The following is a 21,701-nucleotide window of genomic DNA, read 5'->3' on the forward strand; positions in this document are numbered from 1 at the left end:
AGACCAGGAAGCCTCGCCATCCTTATCCACCCACCTTGCCTTAGTCCACTTGTTGTTGGTCAACTTCTTTGATTTCACATAGAAAGTATTTTAATGGGAACACATGTGGATCTAGTTGTACCAGCTTTTTTGTGTGTTTTGTGGAGTTTCCTCTATTCCAGTGCTCAAGCCCCTCACCTCTTTTTATCTGGTCCATTGATGCCTGTATCTCTACCTGGATACAAACATCTGATGTCTGAGCAGATTTTAAATTGAAGAGATAATTGGGGTGAAATTGCACCAGGCAACATTGACGTATAGATAGTTAGATTATCTGAACAGATTGAATAGTACACAAGGAGTTGTGTATTAATGCAGTGCTCTAATTTTTCAAATGTAGTTTCAGTTTTGATAGAGCCAATTTTAACCCATCTGGACCAGAACAGGAGATCTGGTAAAATTGCCACCGAGTGAACATTGTCCCACACTGCTGTTTTCCCCTCTTCTTAGGCCAGTCAGGTGGGCCTATTTGGGTCCAAATTTTTATCATTACCCTAACATAATGTAAATGTGGACTTCCTGCACAACACACACCATGCCAACTCACCCTGTTGGCATAGACCTCAAAGGTGCACTGGATTTAAAGAGGTGCTCACCTGCAAGGCTTTGGATCCTCAGGGTCCATGTGCCAGGATGTTGATTGGGCTGCAAGTGAGTTCTAGCTTCTTTCTGAGATTTTTTTTGCCCTACTGGGCACGATTTGGCTCTCAAGGTTTACTGTGGGTATCATCAGAGTCACTTCAATGTGGTAGTTGGTGGCAGCTTTAGGAGCGGGAACAGCAGAGCTTCCTATTGGAAGGGTCGGCCACCCACGGGGTGCCATAAACCATCACTTCCTGGGATCAGGTTGACGAGTAGTGCAGCAGGAAAATGCCCATCTCCAGGCATGTCTTTGCACACTTCTACAGCCAATGGCAACGGGTTGTGTGGAGACATAAGAGACTGCAGGTGCTGAATCCGGAGCAAAGAACAAGATGCTGGAGGAACTCAGCAGGTCAGACAGCGTCTGTGGAGGGAAATGGACAGATGCCGTCTGACCTGCTGAATTCCTCCAGCATCTTGATTTTTAATCGCAATGGACGGTTTGCTAGTGGCTTTGCTAGTGGCTGTCAAACCCACCTGAAGCATTAACATTCTGACCTCAGGCACATTCTAAGCTGTTTCAGCAGACATCTCCCACATACCAAAGTCTGCAATGCACAGCTTCCTCAACCAATCGCCTATGGTTGGCCAACCAATGTGTCACCTTCTTGATTGGTGTTACCAATCAGCCTAATGTTTTGGGGTTTGCAGCTTAACCTGCCTCAGAAAATACACAGGCTTTTGGGAGCTCACACCCGTGGTCCTTTCTGGAGTCACTGCACAGCTTCACACATGCCTTCTACAGAGATACCTGGTTTTAAGATGACAATAATGTACCGAGAGGAGCCCGGTGATAGCTAACGCAGAACATAGAACAGTACAGTACAGGAACAGGCCCTTCGGCCCACAATGTCGTGCCAAATTAATTAAGCTAATGACATCTAATCCCTTCTGTCTGCACATGGCCCATATCCTCCATTCTTTGCCTATTCATGTGCCTATCTAAGAGCCTCTCAAATGCCTCTATCGTTTCTGCCTCCACCACCAAGCATGGCAATGCATTCCAGGCACCCACCACTCCCTGTGTAAAATACTTGCCCCACACATCTCCTTTGAACTTTCCCCCTCTCACCTTTAATGCATACCCTCTAGTACCAGACATCTCGATCCTAGGAAAAAGATGCCGGCTGTCTACTCTATCTTTGCCCCCTCATAATCTTTTAAACTTCTATCAGGTCTCCCCTCAGCTTCTGATGATCCAGAGAAAACAACCCTAGTTGTCCAAGCTTTACTCATAGCACATGCCCTCTAATCCAAGCAGCATCCTGGTAAACCTCTTCTGAACCCTTTCCATTGCCTCCATGTTCTTCCTATAATGGGGAGGCCGGAATTGAATGCAATGCTCCAGATGCAGCCTAACTAGAGTTTTAGCTGCAACCTCGTGATTCTTGAACTCAATGACTCAACCAATAAAGGTAAGCATGCCATACGCCTTCTTTATTACCCTGTTAACTTGTCCGGCCACTTTCAGGGAGCTATAGACTTGGACCCCAAGATCCCTCTGTACTGCCATTAACTATATACTTTCCCTTTACATTTGATCTCACAAAGTGCAACACCTCACACTTGACCAGATTGAACTCCACCTGCCATTTCTCTGCCATATCTGTAACTGAACAAAAAAAATTAGAACCTTGGATACAGAGGCCAAGTTGCAGTAACAGGATCAGCAGTGAACCACGAATCTCTGATATCACCAACACATTTGAAAAGTGATGCAGTTAGCAACTTTTCGATAAAGTGATTGTCCAAAATGACCTTTGTAATGGTAATAATGCTTTGGTACGTTTCTGGATATTTGTTAGGATAGTTAAGGTGTTCTTCTAGTTTTATACATAACTGGATACTTGTTCAACTTAGTTATTAATAGTCTCAAGAAAGGATTATTTTTGATTATGATAGTGAAGTTGTTGTCCATTATACTTTTAACTGAATTCAAGTCCAGTGTCCTCTAGATTTCTCTGTCACAATACACTATAATTAACAAAGGAATGGTTCAAACAGTTCTTTTGACATTTTAACAAAAATCACAAAAAAAATGATTCAACTTACAATGTGAAGTTTTTTTCTGAAGATTTATTTTGTGCCCATCATTTTAACAATTGCAAGGGATCTACTGATATTAAGGCTATACTGATGACATTACCTTAAATCATCCCATAATCTGATTATAGTATCCTCACCAATTATAGACAACTGGGAGAGACAGCTGAAGATAAACATTTGACAGAAACCCTTTGGCATTTTGTATCATTAAAGTTCATCCTTTGTTTCTTCATCTGTCGTATTTGAATTTTCACGAAGTTTCTGCAAAAAGAATTGTAGAGATCGGGATGCTGATCTGTACTTTTATCCTGTCAAATATTGTAATGTAGCGACTCACCGTCCGAGCAAGCGAACCGGCTCGGCGGTCAGGTTGCGCGTCGTCAGAGCAGCGAGGCCCAAGATGGTGCTGGGCCTTCATCTTCACCGAGCAATGGGGAGAACCCGCGCGCAGGAAAATTTTGATGATGTAGCACATACATCATTTCCGTTTTCGGTGGGTGGGAACCGTTCCTCTTAAAAGGCCCACACAAGGCGGGAAAATAAATCAGTTTTGTTCTGCAACTCATCGACTAGTGTCTTACTTTTGCATCGCAGTAGCAGCCACTACATTGGTGACCCCGACGGTCCAAACGGATTTTGGACCCACACAATGGACGACAATGCAGCAGCCAACGCAGTGGCACTCAAGCTGCCCACCTTTTGAACACTTCAGCCCCGCATCTGGTTCGACCAGGCCGAAGCACAATTCCAACTTCAGCAGATCACCTTCGACTCCACATGGTACTACCACGTGGTCAGCTCCCTGGACCAGGAGACAGCCGCCCAGGTTGGAGACTTCACCCAGTCTCCTCCAGAGGAAGACAAGTACCCGGCTTTCAAAGACCTTCTTATTCGGACCTTTGGCCTCTTCCGTCACAAGTGCACCGCCCGCCTGCTTCATCTCAACGGCCTGGGGGACAGATCCCCATCGGCCCTGATGAACAAGATGCTGGCCTTGGCTGAGGGACACAAGCCCTGCCTGATGTTTGAACAGGCCTTCCTCGAACAACTACCCGATGACATTCACCTGCTGTTGGCCAAGGCCGATTTCAGCAACCCACGTGAGGTAGCCGCCCGGGCAGATGTCCTACAGAAGGCCAAATGCGAGAGCGGCTCGTCCGTCGGCCAAATCGCCAGACTGCAGGCCCAATGCCTACCTAAACCAGTCCCAGCAACCGAGCGACCACACCCCAGAGACACAGACGACGACACTGGCGACCAGCTGTGTTTCTACCATCAGAAGTGGGGCACGGAGGCCCGTCGATGCTGCCCACCCTGCAAGTTTCAGGGAAACGCCAGGGCCAGCCGCAGCTGATGGTTACGGTGGCTGGCCACCAACACAGCCTCCTATTCGTTTGGGACAAGCAGTCCGGGCGTCGTTTCCTCATCGATACTGGAGCAGAGGTCAGTGTTTTGCCCCCGACCGGCCGCGACACTCATAGCAGGCAACAGAATCCCACACTCAAAGCTGCAAACGGCACAATGATACGAACTTTTGGTACCCATACAGTTCAATTACAATTCGGCGACAGCAGTTTTACCTGGAACTTTACCCTTGCCCCCGTCGCCCAGCCACTCCTGGGAGCCGATTTCCTTCGGGCCCACAGCCTGTTAGTCGACCTGCGAGGGAAGCGGCTAGTGCACTCCAGAACTTTCTAAACCTACCCCCTAGGAGAAGCCAGCCTACCAGCCCCGTGCTTGGACTCCATTTCCCTGTCTGGCAACAAGTTCACCAAGCTCCTAGCCGAGTTCCCATCAGTTTTGGCACCTCAGTTTACAAATTCGATGCCCAAACACGGGGTGCGGCATCACATCATTACCACAGGGCACCCCTTCATGCCCGAGCACGACGACTACCTCCAGACAAGCTCCACCTGGCAAAGGAAGAGTTCCGCCACATGGAGGAGCTGGGGATCGTTCACAGGTCAGACAGCCCCTGGGCCTCCCCCCTGCACATGGTCCCCAAAGCCACTGGCTGGTGGAGGCCCTGCGGTGACTACCACAGGCTGAATGACGCCACTACCCCAGACCGCTACCCCGTCCCTCACATCCAGGACTTCGCGGCGAACCTACACGGGGTCTACATCTTCTCCAAGGTGGACCTCGTCCAGGGATACCACCAAATCCCAGTCCACCTTGACGACATCCCCAAAACTGCGCTCATCACTCCATTCGGCCTCTTCGAATTCCTTCGAATGCCATTCTGCCTTAAGAACGCCGCGCAGACCTTCCGGCGGCTGATGGACGCAGTAGGCCACAACCTGGACTTAGTGTTCATTTATTTAGATGACATACTAATCGCCAGCCTTGACCGCCAAGAACACCTTTCCCACCTCCGCCAACTGTACTCCCATCTCAGTGATTTCGGCCTCACTATCAACCCGGCCAACTGCCAATTCGGACACAACTCTATCGATTTCCTCGGCCACAGAATCACCCGCAAAGGAACAACACCCCTACCCACTAAGATAGACGCTATCTGCCATTTTGCCCATCCCAACACGGTCAAAGGCCTGTAAGAATTCCTGGGGATGGTCAACTTTTACCATCAGTTCATCCCTGCAGCAGCCCGTATCATGCGCCCTTTGTTCTCGCTGATGTCTGGCAAGGGCAAGGACATCGCCTGGAACGACAAGGCTGCAGCTGCCTTTGTTAAGGCCAAGGACGCCCTAGCAAACGCCACGATGCTTGTACACCCTAGGACAGACGTCCCAACCGCCCTCACGGTGAACACATCCAACACTGCGGTTGGTGGGGTACTGGAACAACTAATCGAAGGCCATTGGCAACCCTTGGCACTTTTCATCGGGTACCTTAGACCACCCGAACTGAAGTACAGTGCTTTTGATCAGGAACTTCTAGCGCTGTACCTAGCAGTCCAGCATTTCCAATACTTTTTAGAAGGCAGGCCTTTCACCGCTTTCACTGACCATAAGCTTTTGTCTTTCGCCTTCTGCAAGGTCTCCGATTCCTGGTCAGCTTGTCAGCAGTGACATTTGTCCTACATTTCCGAATTCACAACGGATGTCCAACATGTCTCTGGAAAGGACAATGTCGTTGCTGACACGCTTTCCAGACCGACCATCCACAGCCTGTCCCTGAGTGTAGACTACGCGGCCCTGGCTGACGCACACCAAACCGACGACGAACTACCTAGCTACAGAACTGCAGTCTTGGGCCTGCAGCTCCAAGACTTCTTAGTTGGTCCAGGTCAGCAGACCCTCTTTTGCGACGTCGCAACAGGTCAGTCCCGCCCTATAGTTCCTGCAGCCTGGCGGAAATGCATTTTTGACTCGGTACACGGGTTGGCGCACCCATCCATCAGATCAACTGTCCGAGTGGTCGCCAGCAAGTTCATCTGGCACGGCCTGTGCAAACAGGTCAGTGAGTGGGCCAGGACTTGTCCGCACTGCCAGACATCAAAATTCCAACAACACACCAAGGTCCCACCACAGCAGTTCGAGCCTACCCGTAGAAGGTTCGACCACATCCACGTCGACCTCGTTGGTCCCCTGCCAGTTTCAAGACGAACCTGGTCCCTCCTTACCATCGTGGACCAGTTCACAAGGTGGCCAGAGGCAACCCCTCTATCCGATATCACAACTGATTCCTGCACCCGGGCGCTGCTCACAACTTGGATCTCATGTTTTGGTGTTCCGGCCCACATCACTTCAGACAGGGGCGCCCAGTTTACCTCCAGCCTATCGTCTGCATTAGTGAACGTTCTAGGGATGCAGCTGCACACCACCAGGGCCTACCACCCTCAATCAAACGGGTTGGTAGAACGTTTCCACTGCCATCTGAAATCAGCCCTGATGGCCAGCCTGAAAGGTCCTAACTGGGTCGACGAACTGCCTTGGGTCCTGCTCAGCATACGCACTGCCCCCAAGGAAGATCTCCACGCTTCGTCAGCTGAACTTGTGTACGGTGTGCATCTGGTCATCCCAGGGGAGTTCATACCCGCCCTTCGGGGGCAAGAGGAACAACCCGCAGCAGTCCTGGAAAGACTGCACGAAAGGCTCGGCAGTTTGGCACCGATTCCCACTTCACAGCACGGTCAAGCCCCATCCTGTGAGCCCAAGGAACTACGAGACTGTAAGTTCGTTTTCGTTTGCAGGGGCACACCCCGGGCACTGTTGCAACGACCATACAAGGGGCTGTTCTGGGTCATCAGGAATAATGGGTCCACCTTTATTTTGGACATTGGGGGCAAGGAAGAAATCTTCATGACGGACCACCTCAAACCAGCCCATTTACATCTACAACAACCGGTCTAGGTCCCAACACCACGACGCAGAGGCTGACCTCCTAAGCAATGGCTAGCACAGCCCGCGAACCTTGGGAACCGTATCGCCGGTTCTGGGGGGGGGGGTGGGGTGGGTGGTGGTGGTGGTTGTGTAGCAACTCACTGTCTGAGCAAGCAAACTGGCTCGGCCGTCGGGTCATTCGTCGTCAGAGCGGCGAGGCCCAAGATGGCGCTGAGCTTTCGTCTTCCCCAAGCGACGGGGAGAACGCGCACACGGAAAAGTTTGATGACGTAGCACATAAGTCATTTCCATTTTCGGTGGGCAGGAAACGTTCCTCTTAAAAGGCCCATGCAAGGCGGGAAAATAAATCAGTTTTGTTCTGCAACTCATCGACTAGTGTCTTACTTTCGCATCGCGGTAGCAGCCACTACAGTAAGAGGAATATTCATCTGAGACTTAAATAAGACAAGATATCTTTATTGGTCACATGTACATCGAAACAAACAGTGAAACACATCTTTTTGCATAGAGTGTTCTGGGGGCAGTCCGCAAGTGTCGCCACGCTTCCGGCGCCAACATAGCATGCCCACAACTTCCTAACCCGTATGTCTTTGGAATGTGGAGGAGAGATTCATTTGAGATGTTGGTGGGGATTATGCTCAAAGTTAGGTGTGGTGGTCTTGGGGAGAAGGATGCACTCAGTGAGCAATGCTTGTGGCTGTCTCACTGGTCTGGCTGAGAATTCCCTTCTGTGTCCACCCAGATTCCTATCAGCTGATCCCCTTGTATACAAGTTGAGGCAGGGGAGACCTGCTTCCCAACAAACTATATTGTTTTCTTGCACCTGTATTACTCCCACTACCTGGGGTAGTCTGGCAAATGTGCTCCTATGTGTGCTCCAGAGGGAAAAGTGCCTTGTGGTAGCCTCCTCCTCCTCCTCCATCCAGCCACCAAATGCTTATCTGTTGGTAGCACTGGTCTTAGCCAAGGTCTTCGCTGTGATGTCCATGCCAGTAAAATGATGCATCGCTACACATTATTACCTGATAGAAATATTTAAGTAAATAAAGATCCTCCAGTTCTGCAACACTTCTCAGAACCTCAGGATATCCAAAGATTTGTGGCCAATGATGTCCTTTTAAATTGTAGTCACTGTTATGTTGTAGGAAATGAAGCAAGCAATTTGCATGAAGCAAGGTTCCACATGAAACAATCTGATAATCATTGGATTGTTTGCTTATCAGTTTGGTCAAGGGATAAACATGGGAAAACTCCATTGTCCATCTTTATATAATGCCATGGGATCTCTTGAGAGCAAAGGAGGAGATCTTGCTTAAAGGTATATGATCTGCAGCACTTCCTCAAATATCAACATATATTAATTATATAGTCAAACTTCTGGAGTGCAGCTTGAGCTCAAAGCAGGTAAACATCACATATTAAAAAGTAAATTTGTTAAAATATGTGGGATACATATTAAAAAGTAGCTTTGTCTCCTAAACTGGGAAGATAGAATATATTCAACTTCCGGTCTTAAACATTTTTCCTAAATAAAATTGGCTGGACTTGGCATGGCTGAACACTTACCTTTAATTCTTCTTGCTTGTCCAGAAATTGAAGTAAAGCTTCCAGAGTGTGAGCTCCAGTGTAGTGGACAATCTTTGTGAAAATAGGAGCAAAGTATTAGCAACCAAAAAGTAGATAAAGCAAATATCTGAAAAAAGAAACAAAGGATCCTGAAGGTAACAAACCTTTCGCTTTGAATCAGCAGGAAAATACTTGAAACTCGGATACTCCTCAACTATGACAACAGAATCAACTTCATTCGCTGTAATGTCTATCTTAGCAATAACAAAAGTCTCAGAATTCTTGTATTTCTTCCCCAGCTGATCCCATATAGAATAAATATCCTTGCATCTCTGAGACCATGGAGCACCTTAAAAGAAGTGAAAAGAGTAAGTCATTACTTAACAATATATTAGATCTTGCAAAAGAAATATTTTAGTAATGTGTACAACTATTAACTTTTTCTTCTGTCATTGAAGAGCTGTTTCTGAGCACAGAATGAGTTGGTTACGACAGTGAATTGGTTTCTTCCAGCGGCTCAGGTGGATGAACTAGTGTAGTATTAATCTGCACTTTATGGGTCTTGTGCTGTGAAGAGTTAGCTGACCTCAACCAGGGTGGTGACAGAGGCATTGTTGTCAATGCCGTGAATGGAAAGAAAAATTGGACTTTTGTCATGTTCTGTCGCTATCCAGCCACTGGAAATGGGCACTATGGGTAGTGGTGAGGACAGCATGTGGTTCCATCCCCTTAAGGCAAGTAATTGGCTGCCCCTCATGCTGGTTGTTTGAGATTCAGAGGAATAACTGATGCCCAATATCGAGCCATAATCATTGGTATTGGTTTATTATTGTCACTTGTACTGAGGTACAGTGAAAAACTTGTCTTGCATACCGATCGTACAGGTCAATTCATTACACAATGCAGTTACATTGAGTTAGTACAGAGTGCATTGATGTAGTACAGGTGAAAACAATGACAGTACAGAGTAAAGTGTCACAGCTACAGAGAAAGTGCAGTGCAATAAGGTGCAAGGTCACAACAAGGAGAGAAGGGGAAGAAATGGCGAAAGTAAATGAAGGCTGGGTTGTTTTTAATATTATGGGCTCAGAATTCCTCACAATAACTTACAGCAGATTAATATTGGATTCCAGTGAGCTAAAATTTAACTGCAGGGAGGATGCAAAATGCACATTGCCAGATTGACTACCTGTTATATTCTCATTCTATTGAATACATAGTGTATTTACATATGGTTATCAAAAGCTTTGTCAACTTTAATTAACAGAATAATAGTAGTCTGAAAGGATAATTTGTAAAAATCTAAATGATACTTACAAAACAACACAAACACATCCTTTGTGTTATTAAACACAACTTCTTCAAAATTTGTTCCCACTAGAACTTTAACAGGATTCTTGTTCCAATCTTCTGGAAGTTCTTCACTGGGCTGTTGAGGCTGTTGTATAAAGTGTACATATTATGATCAGCTGATTTTCATATTGAACGCCAGTGAGATGTCCCTCCCCAAGGATGTGTTACCTCCATCACACTTGTCCTTATTTAGCAATCACCTGAGGCCCTTGTTAAGGTTCCAACCTCTATTCTCTTCATTACATTGATAACGAGTACATGAAGGGGAATAATTAAGGCTCCCAATCACCACTACCCAATCTCCAGAGCAAATATTTGAGGCAGGTGTCTCACTACTTTCTTGCTATCCTCCTTGAGGGAGATGAGGAGATAGCAGAATTAGGGGAAACATCCAAAGGCTTGAGGGAGTGAAAGCCATGGGGAGCTAAACGCAAACCCCCCCAATCTTTAGTCAATTCTGATAAAAGATCATTGACCTGAAAAATGAATTGTTTCTCTCTCCACAGATACTGTCTAACCTGTTGAGTATTTCCAGCATTTTCTGTTTTATTTCAAATTGCCAGCATCTGCAGCATTTTGCTTTCAGAAGTATTTCTCAAGAACCTGTCAATACTTCAGTTAAAGTTCTTATGGACAATGGAACAAAAATCCCATAAAGAAGGTATACTGTATAATGTTTTTAGTTGTCAGACATGATCTTTAGTTAAGATAGACAGTTAGCTGATTTACAAGTAGATCCTCCTGGAAATAGCTTTATTCCTGAAATAATACTTTGCCACAGAAAAAAAGCAGCAAGAAGAGTTGCTTGTTTCTTGAAATTGAACACTCAGGGTTTCCCCTCATCTCCTACCAGCTATGACTGGTCAGTTTTGTTCAACTTCTCCTCAACCTCCCTGTACTGTACAACAGCTTGTTGTCACTGCTCCCTCACAAACTGGTGAATGCCTCCTTCCATACCATATTGTATGGCAGAAAGCACCACAAGACAATTCCAAGAGCTCTCCACTTGTACTGTCACACATCTCTGACAGAGGCCAATAGTGGAATCAATTTTGGAATACAGTGGTACTCAGTAATTGGAGGTGCCTGTGTCCTTTCCTTTTGATTGATTCATATTTTTGGGACCAGGATGTCGCCAGCAAAGCTGACACCTGTTGGCTATTTCTTATTGCCCCTGAGAAGGTGGTGGTGAGCCACCACTTTGATCCAGTGCAGTCTTTCTGTTAAAGGTGCTTCCACGGTGTTATTCATTAAGGAGTTCCAGGATTTAGATCCAGCGACAATTAAGGACCAACAATATATTACCAAATTAGGACTGTGTGTGACTTGGAGAGGAACCTGCAGGAGGTGGAGTTCCAATGTACCTGCTGCCATTGTCCTCGGTGGTAGATATCATGTGTCTGGGAGGTACTAATGGAGTAGCCTAGGCAAGTAACAGCAGTGCATTTTGTAGACGGTACATGTTGGAGCTATGGTGCATTGGTGGTGTTGAGAATGAATATTTAGGATGATAGATGGGGTGCCAATCAGAGCGGGCTTCCTGAGAGCTGTTGGAGCTGCACTTACTCAAGCAGGTAGAGTATTCCACCATGCTCTTGACTCTTTTGCCTTGTAGATGCTGGAAAGTCCTTGAGCTGTTGGGAGGAAAGTCACTCACCACACGATACCCAACCCCTGGCATGGTGTTATGTGGCGGATCCACTTGAGTTTCTAGTCAATGGTAAATTCCAGTATATTTATGGTAAGGGATTTAGCAATGGTAATGCCATTGAATATCAAGGGTAATTGTTCAGACTCTGTTTTGGTGGACATGGTCTTTGCCTGGCACTCTCATTGTGCAAATGTTACCTGCCATGTATGAGCCCATGCTGAATGTTGTCTTTCTCTTGCTGCTCTATTTGTTGAGGAACTGTAAACGGAATTGGCCATTATGCAATCATCAGCAAACATTCTTTTTTCTGGCCTTATTATGGAAGGTCAGATGATTACCTGAAATGATAACAGCTGGACCTAGGATGCTCCTGCAGTGTTGTCCTGGGACATATCTTAGCATTCCTTAACTCTACAGGAAACATCAATCAATTGATCATGTTCTTGGAATCAGTGGATAACCTATGATCTCCTAGGTTACAGCCATCATTGGCACCACAGAAGATCTGTACTCTTATGATAGTGGGTTCAGGCTACTTGGATATCTGATATAATTTAGCTGCTGCTCATTTGTCCTTTTGGAAGTTGCATGAATGCTTGAGTTGACCACATGAATGTCAAATCTGCAGTTTTCTCTACCACGAAAGCTGCCGGAATCTGCTTTGGACCATCCCAGAGGTGATTTCACAAGCAGGCCAATGTTACAGTTTTGTGACATCAATAATGCAGTTATGAATTGCAGACTGACAGATCCTTCCAAGGTCTCCTGTAGTTGCCTGAAAGAAACTTGTTCTGTGTTGTCGGCAACCAAAAACCTATTAACATTAGATGTGACCATGGACTTGAATGTGATTTAACCCAGGTTATTTTCTAAAGGAGCTTTAAGATCATAAGAAAAAAGTATGCACAAAAGGAACTAATGTTTTATTAATACTAACATGAAGAATAACTGTTCGTTCTCTCCCTCCCTCTCTCTCTCTTTCTCTCCCTCTCTCTCTCTCTCTCTCACTTTCAAATACACACATGCAGCATTTGCACGTACAAACCAGTATGAAGCATTTGCACGTTTAAATGCACACACAATATGCACACACACATATAGACACAGAACATTCATGTTAGCTTTTATCAAAATTATAATTTACTTGCTAAAGATATTAAATATTTGATAAACACTTAAATGTTTAAACTTGAAGGGCTAAAAGATGTAAGTAGAAGCATTGCTTTTTTTAATGTAATGTGTTTGCTTTTGATAACGACCACTTTACAGGTTTTGTGGTTACTTTCTATCAGTGCCATTGAAGTACATTCAGTGCTTGGGGAACAATACTACCTTTTCTTTCCCATCAAGATAAGCCTGGCAGAATGTTTCCACAGCTTCGGTGGTGACTTTATCGGCTTGCATTCTGTATCTCACAGTTTCTGTTACATTAATCATTCGAACAGCAGGTATGTCCAAGTCCCGAATCTGGAAAAACTCTCTGATGCGGCCATTCCTACTTTCATTAGTGTCAACGAAAATAAAGATTATCTGAAGAGTTCAATAAAGGAGGGGTTATTAAAATCAAAATACCTGTAAAAGTGGTAAGCTATTTAAAAATGCAACAAAGAGATATTTCATTTGAAATAAATATTCTTTGTGAATAATTAATAAAAGGACGCTGGTATACAAGCCAGCTGTGGTTCAGTTGATATCACTCTTTTTCCCAAGTCTGAAAATTGCGGGTTCAAGTCCCACTTCAGAGACTTGATCAGAAATATCTAACATACAGCTTTAGAACTGAGGGAATATTGCAATGCCTGGAAGTCATCTTTCAGGTGATGCACTAAATTAAAGCTGTCTGGCCTCTCATAGCAGATCTCATTCCAAGAGTAGGAGAAGTTCCCTGGCATCCGGGTCAATATTTATCCTTCAATCAACACTAGTAAAATTATCTAATTATTATCAAGCTGCTGCTTGCGGGAGCTGTAAGAGATTCACCTTCCAGGTTTCCTAAATTGTATCACTGATGACATATCAGAAGGACTTTAGTGCCTGTAAAGTAATTTGGAATAATATGAAAGATTTTATACAATGCAAGTATTACTTCCAGTTACCAATTATCAACAAGAAGGTCCTGGACGGAAGGTAGTTAATTGAGTTCCTATATGAGTAAATGAATAGGATGCACTACACATGCACAACAGAATCAGTTAATACTTCTTTGTATGAATGAAACTTGTTAAGTTTTTCTATAAACTCCGTTAGACCAAGACGAACATTATTTTAGTGCCATATCAAACGTTATCAATTGGAAGTCCTGATGGTACATTATATACCAAAGATCTGTTTCCATTATTGTTTATGCAAGTGCATCTTAGTTTACGTATTTTAGCTTGATAATCACATGTTTCATACTTTCAATTTCATCGAGCCAAATTATTGGCAGTAGTTTGGAATCATTCAATCAGCAAAACTGTGAACCTTGAAAGAACTGGCATAAAGATTCCACTGAATGTTTGCAGGCTTCCCTAGCCAGGACACAGAGAGCCTCAAGCCTCAATATCAAGGTCATCTGGTAATGAATGCTCCTCCTCCATGGGTTCCATGGCTAACTCAAAAATTGCCCAGGACACAGAGGAAGGTCAGAGCTCTGATACGATGACAAAGGCAAGCAACATAAAACATATGAATTAGGAACAGGAGAAGATCACTCAGACCTTCAAGCTTGATCAACTATTTAATAGGATCACGGGTCATTTCATTGTAACTTCATCTACATTCCCATCTACCTGAGGTAATCGTCCACCTCATTACATATCAGGAGTCTATTGACCTGCGGCCATTGTGCAAAGGTTCAACATTGGCCTCTTCTCTCAACCTGCTACCAACCACCATTGACTGACTGAGCATCAAGACTTCTTTCATCTGTCAAGACATCAAATGGCCTACTAATTGAGCCAAACCAGCTCTAAATTTTACCACAATGTCATTCTAGTAGGTGGACTACTGTCTGATCTACACAAATATAATCATTTGAGGACAAACATTTGGTCAAATTAAAGAGTTTTCACTGTGTATCTGGCAAAGGAAAATGATTCCACATTTGTGATTAAAAAAACATAGCTTGATAACAGATTGTGTTGTGCTGATTATTCAGGGAAGTGTTTGAACTATAATATTATTAAGCAATTTTTGATTGAAGTTCTGGATATAATCTCATCATGTTTGACTGGAAACAACTTTAAGAGAAATTGAGTGAATAAGAAATGGATCTTGATAGCCATCTCATTCTGAGATTAGAATCAGATGAATAATAAAAGTTCTGCATTAAATAAATGTAAATTCAATTGTAAATGGCATAAAAACATATGGCAGCAAGGGAGGGAAACCAGACTGACATTGCAGCATAATTATCAAGGGCTCTTGGTCTAAGCAGGAAAGATGTTATAATACTTGAGTCAGTGAAAAGGAAAAAATACATTTTTAATGTCTTTGTTGATTTAATTTCTGGACTGCATTACAACTTCAGTGTCAGTTGAATTAGATTATGCTTCATTTTGGATATTTATAATTGAGAATAAATGGTCTTAGTTACTTTGTTTTTAAGCTCTGGTCCACATTTGACATGAGATCAATTAGCAAAGTACAAAGTGTAATAATTATTACAATATCAAGAGCTTTATGACCATCAGGAAATTGTGCACTTTTGTATGTGTAAAATGCAGGTTAAATTACAATATTGGATTCTGAAAGAGAAAAGGTGCAACTAAAACCAAATATCATGAAATGCGTATTTAAGTAATTAATTAATTGATTGCACTTTTTCACTTAAGTTTGTGGTACAGATTAATTAATTTATTTAAAACAAATAGCAGCAAAGCAAACCTGGCCCTTGAAGTGAACAGCTGCAGCTTTAAAGCTTTCGTGCATCTCATTAAACTCCTTTGAGGTCTTGTCTGCAAAGAGCAGAAGGTGACTGTCGATGTCAACATCAAAGGTTTTCATGGAAGACTGAAAAATATTTTTAGAGGAAAATGAATCTCTCAAAATGGAATATTTTGAATATATTGGAAACAGATGATTTTTAGGTTTTACTTTACAGAAGAAATCTAAAATTGCTTAAGTTAAGGATTCTACTTTTACATGTAGGCACTGAGAACATTTTTATTACCATAGTTTTGTAGTGGGCAATGTAATGTAATATAACTGTGTAAATCATTCATATCACTTCATTAATTTCTACTGTGAGGGACTACGTGGTAATATGGAATAAAAGAGTATACCATTTTCAATTGAGTGAAATCATGAAATTAGTGAGGTTCCTAAATAAACTAACCATCAAATTATTTTCTAAATAAATCAATATATGAGACAGCTTAAAATTGTTAATTATAGTTAATTAAAGTAAAAAGAAATACCACTTGATTATATTCTGTGACTAAATGCAGTTCATTGACTTTGATGAATTTTGTAAGAATGTTTTTCTCCAACCTATTTTCATCAGTGATTTCATAGTCAACACGTTTTTCTTCAAACTATAACCAAAAAGAAATGTAGAAAGGTTAGAACTGACCATTATGTCTTTAACAACATAAATTCCAATGATAGCTTGTCTGACATTTGCACATATTTCACAAACCACAATAGGCACATCAGTTGCATTTTGTTAGCAGAAATCTGTTACATTTCTCCTAAAAATGTTCACATTCTTACTCATACTTTTTTTAGTTTCCTTCTCGTCCACATTCTGCAGTTGGCTCAACCTCTGATCAAGGTGATCAGGTAATCCTACAATTGTCATTAATTCTGTGTTAAGCCCTCAAGAGATACTGGATACTGTTGGTGTTGGTACATTTTCCAGAGGCATCAAACCTGCTGATGCAAAGGGCGTCAACGGCACCTTTTAGCAGTCAGCAGCGGTTAAATCCAAACCTTATGGTCTCCAGGACAATACTTAAAACTTTGCAATCTTTTATACAATCACTTAGACTTTCAATGAAATCAAACAACCACATTAGTTTCAAAAGTTACAGGCATAACTATTGATATCGGATTCATACCTTTCTGAACAGAATGACGGTATCCCTGGTGACGCCATACTTAACAAAATGTTTTGCGTTGTTTGTGATGCCAAATGGGAGATCAGGAATATCTTGTGCAGTCTCATAAAAAGTTTGAGTGTCATTACCTTTTAGATCCTGTATGAAAATAAAGAAGACACAAGAAATTCTGCAGATGCTGGAATTCTAGAAAGGAAGTATTTTTCATTCAGTAACTTTCTATTATAATGCAACAGGAAATTAATTGTAAAAGCAGAAGACTTCTCTTCAAAACATCTTCAAAATGGCTAAGTATACACTCCTGGCACTAAAACTGTTACCAGTGATTTATATATATAATGGTATTAGCTGTACTTTCCATGAGAAACCCAGATTTTAACTATTTGATGTATATATTTGATCTTGCTTTTGTTCCTGGATGCTCCAGCTCAAATATTTTGATGGTATTTTGCTATGCTTGATGTTGCCAACAGAGGTCGCTGTTAAGGCTGATAAAAGGTTTTGAATAAATAATCAGTTTTTAACAAACTCAAATCCTAATGTTAATTTTGAAATTTATTAATAGAGTGTAAGTAAAAATTGATGTTAATGCTCTTTAAAAATCTTTGAAACACAATTTTTAACTTTATAGTTAAAGTCTGATAGATTGTAACAAAAAAGTGGACTTTTCCTTCACTCCGTTCTTTCTTTGTCTCATCTGTTTCCATTTGAATTTCTTTGTCTCTTTCTCACTCGATTTTTCTCTCTCTTATTCTCACTCATCTTTTCCTTCATTAGCTTCCCATGAATACATTTAGTTTGCTTTGTTTTATTATATTGTTTCATTTCTTTGAATCCCACTTCTTCTTACTAAGCCCTTTTTAATTGCTGTTTCTACCTATTTATGCTATATTTCTTTGTCTTTATTGTCATCTTTTGTTTTATTTTTGGTTTTCAAGTTCACCGCCTTCTTGAGGATAGAGATTATTGTCAGCTTCCGCTGCTTCAACATTTGCCTTCAACTCCTCATGCTTCCACAATCTCCTGACTCTGTCTTCAGTATCCTGATTCACAAGAGCCTGCATAAATTTGAATGATAAGTGCAATGCACCTGGTTCGAAGAGCCCTTCAGACATTAACTTCAGCAGCTGTTACATGTTAAAACTCATCTCTGACGTAGGGGGTGCCTGATGCAGAGTTGCAGTAAAATAGATGTGTCCTCTGAGGAAACTAACCTGGAAGCACAGACAACTATTATGGATGACAGCATGGATGTGAAGATTGACAGAGGTGGTGAATCAGGATATTGAAGATGAAGAAAAACAGGAGACTGTGGAAAAGGGAGGTATTAAAGTAGCAGATATGCTTTTTTGTTACATGTATCAGACTTTAATTATAAAATTAAAATTTGTATTACAGTGATTTTTTCAAAAGCAGTGGGCTCAGGATAGTGGATCACCTAGGCGTCAGATATCGGTGGTGGCTATCCACACGTGTGACCCCAGCATATTCTCTAGCCTCCAGGGCATCCTTGTATGCAGCTTGTCTGTAGCTGTTTGGTGGATTAGTCCTTTAGTATCTGATGAACATTTCTGCAAAAGGCGTGGCAGAGACGTAGCAATGGGGATGGATCTCTTCAACTTCCATTGGGAAATGTGGTGTAATTTGATGCATGTTTCAGAATACAAACCATCCTACTGCTAGTTCAAATCTCTTTATAGCCAACATGATGATTTTTTTGTAGGGAAAACTATCAGGCATTAGCACTAAGTGCAGCAATGTCTTAACACTCCAAAACCAAAACCAAAAAAGTTGGTTTGGCACAACATTGTGGGCTGAAGGGCCTGTTCCTGTGCTGTGCTATGTTCTATGTTATAAAACTACTATTTTTAAAAGTGGTTAAAATGGATTACCTTAAAGAAACCTACAACCACCACATCTTCAGACTCAATAAAAGTTTTAATCTGAGTTATACTTGTCAGTCGTAAGGCACTAGCACCAATCCTTCTCTTTAACCAGGTGATAATGGAAGAATATGTTCTTACTCCTGAAAGAAAGGATTTAGAACTATGTAGCATTTACTTTTTATACAAAATCTAATTTCTGTATTTATTTATTGAAGCTCATGGCTTGTTAACTCAAGAAAAGAATAATGCAGTTGGTTTACTTTTTTATCAGGGGCTTATTCTTCATTTTTCATCTCCACCATGGCAGTTAGGATGCCAGTATATTCGTATACAATTCTATAAAAAATGATATCAGCTGCAAACTGTGTCTGACAATGTCACTTCACTTTTCATGTGCAGTCCCATACCTTTGTAGTAGTCAGCTCATTATCAAATTAATATTACATTAGCTACATTAAACAGGTTAATTGAATTTGACAATGTTCTTAATGAATTGCAAATATATAAATCAAATTAATGTGATTACTTCCAAAAATCCATATTATTAAAACCTGCTTTAAATGTTGGTGTGAATTACTAAGACCAAAGTAAACAGATAGATTTATAAAATTATGTACCATTATAGAACCTTTCAAACTAATTGAAACTTATTTCATGAATAAATGAAAATGTTGTCCTAACTTAACATATAATCTAAGAGTTCTTGTGCTGTGAGGTACAAATTTGCCCTCAGCCACATGCACCAACTGCACAATATGGTAGCTTGTGTGTTCAACCCAACTTCCAAAAATTCAGTTCTATTGACTTCGGTAGAACCAAATTTCAAAAGTGGAGCTCAGCACATATATGCTAGCAGTTTTAAAGAGAGAGAAATGCTCATAATTAAATAGAATTTACAGTGCAGAAGCAGACAGAAGTAAACCATTGAGCGTAACAAGTCTGTCATGCTAATAATGATCCACAGAAGCTTCATCCCATTTCACCTCATTTGACTCCTTCAATGTATCTTTTTGTTCATTCCTGGCTTATGTACTTATTCAGCTGCTCCTTAAGTAGCTCAATGCCATTCACCTCAAACACGGCTCATGGTTTTAGATTACCCACTTAAATCTGCATTTATTTGTTTCTTTGCACATGCAGCATTCTTTCTAGATCACACAGTGGATCATTTAATTTCATCCCCCGAGATAATAGATTCTCATTTTTTTAGATGAAGCAATAAAACATTAAAAAATCCATTCTTGTGAGTGTAAGAGATCTGACAGCACAAGCTTGCCTTGTTCAACTAACGCTATCAAAAGCAATTTAAAATTTAATTGTCCATTTCTTTTACTGTTTGTAAGATCCTGCTGTCTGTAAATTGACATGCTTGTCTATTTAACAAGAGGGAGAATACTTTTAAAAGGGAAATCTTTGTACATGATAAGATGTTAAATTTAACCTTTTGTCTATGCTCAAGGAGTGAATAAGGTTACAGACCAGCTTTTTAGTAAGTGTTATATGGCAAAAACAAAACAATGGAGAGCAGTGTTTTGGAGGAATGTGTGAATGTAACAACAGTGACCTGTGCAGTTCAGAGGATTCTTCCTGTCTCCTTTCATGAAAAATTTCAAAGTAGGATACTGATGAATATTGAATTCCTTTACAAGATCCTTTTCTTCTGATGCATCAACCTTGCCAAGTTTAGCTTCAAAGTTTTCATTCTTGAGCTCTTTTGCAGCACTCTCAAATTCAATCAGCAAAACGTGTGAAGCACCAGACAAGGGAGCATCTGTAACAAGTGAAAGAACAAATGTTATTGCACCATATTTTCTGCTGCAAAATCAAATATGTAGCTTTTATTCTCAAAGTTTATTGTTGAATCAAATGCATAATGACAGCCAGGGTAAGTTTTCCTGCATGAATTATTCTTCTTTAATTTTTATCTGGTTACGTTAAAGATCCACTCAGTTGTGCCTTTGAGAGACTTTACTTTGAAATTGGTCGATAAGCTGATCTATTCAATCAAAATGAAAAAAGAAAATGCTGGATACACTCAGCAAGTTGGGCAGCATCTGTGGAAAGAGAAACAGAGTTAGTGTTTCAGATCCAAGACCCTTCATCAGAATTGGGAAAGAGGGAAAACAAGTTAGTTGTCAGAACTGAGATTTTCTATAATAATCAATGCTGGCCAGTTCCAGTTTAGGATATCGGATTAAAAATAAGGTTGCTTTGATGTGTTTGCAAGGATACAGTGACCCTCATTTTCCTTATATCTGCTGTCCAAAGATTCAACAACAAGCTAAAAACAAAACTACCTAGTCACAGTTTTAATCCAACTAATTATCTTTATTTGGTTAAGTTAATTTGAGACCTGATAACACTTTTTTATATACTTCATCTATGTAATTTGCACAACTGTGCCCCAGCCAAAGTTCATCTTCTGCTGAAATCCTCATCTGTGTCAAAGTTACTGCGAGATGAGTATTCCAACAGGCTGCTGGTCAGTCTCCGTCATTGCCTTCTTCATTTATATATAATTATGAAATTATCCAAAACATAGTTGTTAAGTGTTCTAATTCAGTCTTAATTTGCACCAATTAATCCATCTATGTTAGAGAATCAAGAGTCTAGCAAGAACGAAGAACTGAAGGAATAAGTATTAGTCAAAAAATTGTACTAGAGAAGTTGGTGAACTTGAAATCTGATAAATCCGCAGGATCTGATGATCTATGTGCCAATGTTTGGAAAGAGGTGACTTTAGAGATAGCAGATGCTCTGATTATTATCTTCCAGAATTCTATACATTCTAAAATTACTGCTGTGGATAGGAGGGTAGCAAATGTGACACCACTATTTGACAAAGGAAGGAGAGAAAAAAAAACAATGAACTACTGACCTGTTGGCCTAACATCAGTGGTAGGGAAAATGCTGGAACCTATAATGAAGGATGTAATAGCAGAACACTTGAAAAGAATAATAGGATTAAGTAGTGTCAACATGGGTATATGAGAGGAAAACCATGCTTGACTAATCTGCTGGACTTCTTGGAGAATATCAGTAGGAGGATTGATAAGAGGGAGCCAATGGATATGGTGTATGTGGATTTTTGAAAGGCTTTCAATAAGGTCCCACAAAGGACTTTGATCATTAAGGTTAGAGCACCTGGTCCCAACTATTCTCGATCTAC

The 21,701-nt window shown here is 41.6% G+C and overlaps 1 protein-coding gene across 1 annotated transcript in view; it reads right to left on the reverse strand.

Annotated features, from left to right (window-relative positions):
* The window catches only part of LOC127573253 (protein disulfide-isomerase-like), a 46,501-nt gene that overhangs the window by 23,991 nt on the left and 809 nt on the right, over nt 1-21,701 (reverse strand). Inside the window, exons 2-10 of the mRNA XM_052021286.1 lie at nt 20,097-20,303; nt 18,539-18,672; nt 16,647-16,784; nt 16,005-16,121; nt 15,472-15,597; nt 12,937-13,134; nt 9,918-10,038; nt 8,765-8,949; nt 8,601-8,672 (exon numbers count right to left, since the gene is read on the reverse strand). Of these exons, the coding sequence (XP_051877246.1) occupies nt 8,601-8,672; nt 8,765-8,949; nt 9,918-10,038; nt 12,937-13,134; nt 15,472-15,597; nt 16,005-16,121; nt 16,647-16,784; nt 18,539-18,672; nt 20,097-20,303 (1,298 nt within the window). The remainder of the gene's footprint in view (nt 1-8,600; nt 8,673-8,764; nt 8,950-9,917; nt 10,039-12,936; nt 13,135-15,471; nt 15,598-16,004; nt 16,122-16,646; nt 16,785-18,538; nt 18,673-20,096; nt 20,304-21,701) is intronic.

This window comes from Pristis pectinata, chromosome 8, assembly GCF_009764475.1.
Source record: "Pristis pectinata isolate sPriPec2 chromosome 8, sPriPec2.1.pri, whole genome shotgun sequence".
Classification (NCBI taxonomy): domain Eukaryota; kingdom Metazoa; phylum Chordata; class Chondrichthyes; order Rhinopristiformes; family Pristidae; genus Pristis; species Pristis pectinata.